The 6,220-nt window shown below is 34.7% G+C and overlaps 1 protein-coding gene across 1 annotated transcript; it reads right to left on the bottom strand.

Annotated features, from left to right (window-relative positions):
• Positions 1–4,437: 4,437 nt before the first annotated feature.
• On the bottom strand, positions 4,438–5,214 carry LOC141665297 (AT-rich interactive domain-containing protein 2-like). Its single transcript, XM_074471277.1, has one exon. It carries the CDS (start codon positions 5,212–5,214, stop codon positions 4,438–4,440), a length of 777 nt encoding a protein of 258 aa, XP_074327378.1.
• Between the last annotated feature and the right edge of the window lie 1,006 nt (positions 5,215–6,220).

Here is a 6,220-nt window from a genome sequence, read left to right as displayed (position 1 = left end):
TCTCAAGAGGAAGATACTCCATAGTCCATGTGTCATTATCTTCTAAAGCTTGAATTTATTTTTGCATAGCACTCTACTATCCTGAGTCCTCCACAGACTCCTTAAAAAGCTTCGTGGCTCCACATAAGTAATCAATCGCTCTAAAATATTAAACTAACAGAGAAAGGCCCAAAATGATTTTATACGTTTTAACATTCCTCATCAATCACGACACATTTCGCTATAACTGACAATAACAAATATAACCAATACACTATCATACCAATAGTAAATATTTAAATTAAATAAATGGGATGGAATGACTCAAAACCGAGTTACTCGCTAAATCGAACTCTGATATCATACTAAATTGATAAAAATATTCTCTATTTTAATCATTCAATCTCTGAAATAATGTATTTTTTATGTATATTTACCTCAATATTACAATATTATAATTTTATAATAAATATACAGAATAAGATAATTTTAATTTCCTTTCCTAATACTTAGTTATCAATTTTAATTATTTATAAAAAAAAAACTACATTAAGCTGAATAATTTACAAAGTATTAAATAGTGAGTACAATTAGGACCGGCCCTTAAAATGCGGTTTTAAATTTTTTTACCCGTGCAATAAAATCAGGCATCTTATTTACTAGTATTTAGAAAAATAAAGATCACGTACAATGTCCGTATCTTCATCAGAGATGTTCAAAAAATCCGAAACCCGAAATCCGTTAAAATTCGATCCGGAAAAAAGACCGGCCCGCAGGCCTTAAATGAGTCTCATTTTTCTTTCGAAAATCTGGCCCGACCCGAAAAGCCCGGATTAAAAAAATCCCGGATAAAAGTCCGGTTCGGCCCGGATAAAAACCCGGGTTTTTTGAAAAACCTGATTAAAAACTGAATTTTTTATATAAAATTTGAAAATATATAATACTTTTTATGATTTTTAAAATATTATATTATAATATTAGAATCAATTAAGTGTATATGATTATTTATATGTTATATTAAGAAATAATTATTAAAAAAATATTTCTAATTCCCAATCGTTGGTGATGTGGGCTAAGAAAGAGCATTTCATGTTGGATTCAGAACTGAGTTCTTTGAATGGATTTTAAGGAGTGTTTAGCTCTTGACTTCCATACAATTAGTTCTTTACCACAAGGCAAGTGCTCGACTACAAGATAATTTACCTTTAGTTTAGACTCTATCTCTATGCTCTATCTGATATATCAAAATTTTATTTTTACGGTATTTAAATTACTCATAATTCGAATTATTAAATCTTAAAAAAAAATTAATATATAAATAAAAAGTCCGGTCCAGCCCGGCCCGCGGGCCTAAAACGGGCCTTATATTTCTTAGGAAGTCCGACCCGACCCGATTTTTAAAAAAGCCCGGCCCGATCTGATTTTAAAAAAACCGGGCCTTTTAAAACCCTGTTAAATCCCGGCCCGACGGGCTTTTTTGCCTATCTGATCTTCATATTGTAAAACTTTGCTAACAAAACTGATTGAGAACACGAACAAGATATTATGTCAAATATCATTCTTTTGGAGCAAGGCTTGAGTTTCATTAGGTGTCTTGAGGTCATGTGTTGTTTCACCTAAATGAATAAGAGCATCTTTTTATCTTCAGAAAATGGTACTGAAGTACAGCTACCAGCTATACTCTCAATACAACTTTCTTCGTTACTTACTATGTTCCTCACACAACTTTCTAATTTTCATTTTAAAATAATTTACCCCTAATGTCTCATGTCATACCTTGTATTACTTGCTAGTTGGGTCAGCCCATTATTAATAAATTTTAGAAAAACATGATCGTAAAATCATAAGTAATACTCCTTGTTAATAAATCTTAAAAGAACATGATCATTAAATCATAAGTAATAACTTAATAAATACTGAAATAGAGAAAATTACAATACAAATTATTTAAAATGGATATAATTTGAAGCAGTACGTACTGTCAAGTGTCAAATGATGTACTTTGGTCAATTGTACAAATTATTTCCTACAAGAATTTGTCAAAAAAGTTTATTTGTGCATTAGAATTGTGGAATGTTGATTTCTAACCCGTTAAAAGCATTCTATACCTGAGGGTCATATTTGTTCGTCAGATTATAATTTCGTGATAATGATTCGGGATAACTAATTTATTAAAATTAGTTCTATGAATAAAATAATCCTATCATATGTTTGTTTGGAAGGATTAAATATGAGATTGGACTATAATCTTTTAAACTTTTATCCTATATTGAAAAATTCTAAGTTTGTTTTACATGATTGTAAGGGGATTATAATTTTTTTAAAAATAACTTGTTAGAGAGGATAAAATAATACCTTCTCACACCAAGTATCAGAGGGGATTATTGTTGGGCTTGCTGAGCAAGCCTAACTCCACATTAGTATGATATTGTCCGCTTTGGGCCGAACCCGCACGGGTTTGTTTTTGGGCACCTCCCAAAAGGCCTCATACTAATTGGAGTTATCTGGTTGCTTATATTCTAGCAAACTGCCCCTCCCACAAACGATGTGGGACAACTCCTAACAATCTCCCCCTTCACACACTGATTGTGTGATCTGGCTCCCCCTTGACCCATACTGGAAGTCCATCTGCCTATCTGCTCCCCCTAGGCCCAAATTGGAAGATCCACCTGCCTTTTACTTGAGCCCATTCTGGGACAAGTCCATCTGCCTCTTCCTAGGTCCATTCTGGAGCCCACGTGAGATTGTTATGGACCGTCTCAACCTGAAGCTCTGATACCACTTGTTGGGCTTGCTGAGCAGGCCTAAATCCACATTAGTATGATATTGTCCGCTTTGGGCCGAGCCCGCACGGGTTTGTTTTTGGGCACCTCACAAAAGGCCTCATACTGTTTGGAGTTATCTGGCTGCTTATATTCTAGCAAACTGCCCCTCCCACAAACGATGCGGGACAACTCCTAACAATTATAATTCTATCCTCTACTCTAACAAAACAAACAAACATGAGTCATGATTATAATCTTTGAATAACCCTTTACTAATTTTTTATAAAATAAACATGGAAAAATAACATGGGATTGAAAAATTTAAAGAATTATAACCCTTCCCCAACTTAATACGATGAAACAAACATGGGTATTCATCAACGGGGAAAGCACATACGAGGCTCAGAATCAGATGATAAGTGCATCATCTTTGCATACTTTCATGAATCATTATAATTAGCAGTTTGTACATTGTATAATCTCGTAAAACTTAAAATTTGGTCCACATATGTTGACGTCTCCGAAAGTGGAGAACAGGCTAAGCTTCTAGGAACTTCTCAAGCTAAAACTGATCCTTAACCAAGCACATCATAATGGCAAGGAACCAGGAACCCGTCCATATAAAATCATAATGGATCTTATATTAGTATTCTAACATAAACAGATTCTAGCTGAGCTTCCAGAAAAAATAGGTTAGGAGCAGAAAAACTAAAAGCAAGGGCCCAAAATATGTTTTTCATCATTATAATAAACTGGTCCAGGGTTTTTATCAAACCGCAGAAACCGTACAAACCGCCCGTCCCACATCGCCCCGCATCGCTCCGCGTGGTTTAAACTTTTCGTGGTGCGGTCGTGGTTTATATTTTTGACAAACCTCGCGGTGCGGTTTTAGACTTTGCTCAAGTGGTTCAAAACGCACCGCACCGCTTCGCATATTATTATTATCAATATTATATATACAATATTATTTTCTATTTATAATATAAATAAATAAATATAATAAGCATTTATGTAGCAATGTTATAGCTTAAGTGAATGATTGGATGTAACCGTTTATTATTTTTTTGTCAATGACTAAGATAATTTGAAATTTTATCTAATGTATGCCAAAAAAATAGAAATTGTAGGGCATGGTTCAGCTTTACTAAAATTGTATTTTGAAATAATACTATGAACTTAGAACTTATTTATTAATTCATTTAGTGATGTATTGAAAATTGTAAGCCACCCGCACTAAATTTTATTATTTTCTTAAATAGTTTAAACCGCTCAAACCGCTTAAACCACACCGCATTTTCATGGTGTGGTTTGCACGGTTTAAGATTTACGTGGTAATGCTGCGGTTTGAGAATTTGGACAAACCGTACCCACAATTTGATTTACGGTTTTGGTCCAAACCGCACCTCGAACACCCTCTGGGCTCGTATAACATTGAATGAGCTACAGAGCTTTTAAAAGAAATCCACTAGAACTAGGTACTGTATGCATCATGATACATGAACCAGCAGAATGAAGAACTTCTGACTGAAAACAATTCATAAGCACCACTGGCCTATTAACTGATTACAAAGGAAAATAAAAATCCAGACTGTAAACTTGAGACTTTTTTCCTTCTAATAAAACGCGAATCATCTAGGAAACCAACAAAAATGTGAAACTCAAATCGAGGCTACTGCGCTAACGATTACTGGGTTTAGGAGACCCTCGCCGCTGTTTGTCCACTGCAATTTGTAGTTGTTTCGAACTCCAAATCTTCGTCATCACTGCTGATTTCAGTTGGGCTGCACCTGTTTTGCAAACCTCTTCGCCGAAGGAGAAAAACGTTAAAGTAGTAACTCAACAACTGTTTCCACCTCTTGTAATCAAAATGTTCGCGTATTCCTTCCCAGAAGTCCTCGACTTTAGAAGGAGGATTTGACCTTATTACAGCCTCAAAGTTCAATTCCTCTGATTTATTCCAAGATAGTGCAACTTCCTCGCCCATCTTGTCAATGTTCCAATCATAAAAGGCCACACCCAATTCGAGCTTTAGTCTAATCCTTTTCTCGGAAACATGAAGTCTAACACATTCAAAGGAACCTTGAAACTCACAACTACACTGATCAGGCCTCCCAAATCCAGTGGGATCCCTTTCGATCACTCTTTTGTCCTGTGGCCAAATACGTGTGCCTAACCACTTTGACTCTCTATCTGAAACCGTCTCCATCCATTCTGGAACTTCTGCTTGACAATCAATACCCACGGGAATTTTCTGATGAATATACTTTGTAAGCCATAAGCCGGCGAGTGATTGTGCTTGTGACTTTTTGAAAGAGAGCGCAGCTTGAGGCATTTTGGAAGAAGCAATCCTTTGACTGTATCTTGGACAATCATACATGGCTGGATGCATCATTTGCTTCTTCTGTAAGACGTGAAAGTTGAATAAATTTAGTACTGTGCACTTGCTGTTATCTTCATAAACTCTACACATGTTTACATTAAGTAACAGAACAAAATGCAGCATAATGCCATTCTGAAGTATCACAAGTCGAGGGCATATACAATATCCTTAGAATTAAACTTTAAAATGCTCTCCCGACAATAATAATCAAACTTTAAAGTAAATGTCAGCAATTACTCACCAATTTGACTCGATTTAGATCTTAAACCTGAATAACTAAATGACCAATTATAGCAATTAGCAGGGATGAAGCACGAAATGAATATTTGTCCCTCCACATTTTTCTATATTAAAATAAACCACCAACCAGGCAGCCTGAAATCACCGGTAGTCCATATTTAAAACTTATCAACCTCGGCCATCTGACATGAAATTTGTAATCTTTAAGATGTAATCTTTTCTTATTAAGAAGAATTCGATTGATTGATTATTAAATTGAGATTGTTCTCTCTTTGTTATGGGTTCCGACCCTAACAAAATTCTCTTATGCCTTTACGAAATCCTAGGGGTAGTGAATAGTGATTATTCTTCAGTTGTATCACCTTAGACATGGGTTTTCTGCGGAATCCACATAATTTTATCTTGAGAAAAATACCTCTAAAGTACGTACTTAGGGAAATTATGTGTGTACATAGTGTATTCTAATGATGGAGTTGTAATTTTTTAAATAAATTCTCCAATTACAAATTTGTCCATTGTGAATTCACATTTAAAATCATTTACATCTTAACGTGAGTACGTACTTAAGTTTGGAGTATCAAGCTATCTTTTTACCAAAATTGTTGTCCTGCATCAGGTCATTTGGTGACATCCTGATTAGCTAGGTCACATTACTGTAGAATTAGTAGGAAGCAAGTTTGTTTCTTAGAAGAAGTTGTCTCCTTGTAATAAACCCAACTTCATATACTAATCTTCTATTTCAATATATACACTGCAATATACTATTGTCTGTCTTTTATATTAAAATATCCTATACGTTCACATATGTTTTTATATACTTGTGATAGGGATAACTGAGTTCTTGAAGCAAACAAAC

The sequence above is a fragment of the Apium graveolens genome, chromosome 6 (genome assembly GCF_009905375.1).
Source record: "Apium graveolens cultivar Ventura chromosome 6, ASM990537v1, whole genome shotgun sequence".
Classification (NCBI taxonomy): Eukaryota; Viridiplantae; Streptophyta; class Magnoliopsida; order Apiales; family Apiaceae; genus Apium; species Apium graveolens.
This window is presented reverse-complemented; position numbering and strand designations above follow the sequence as displayed.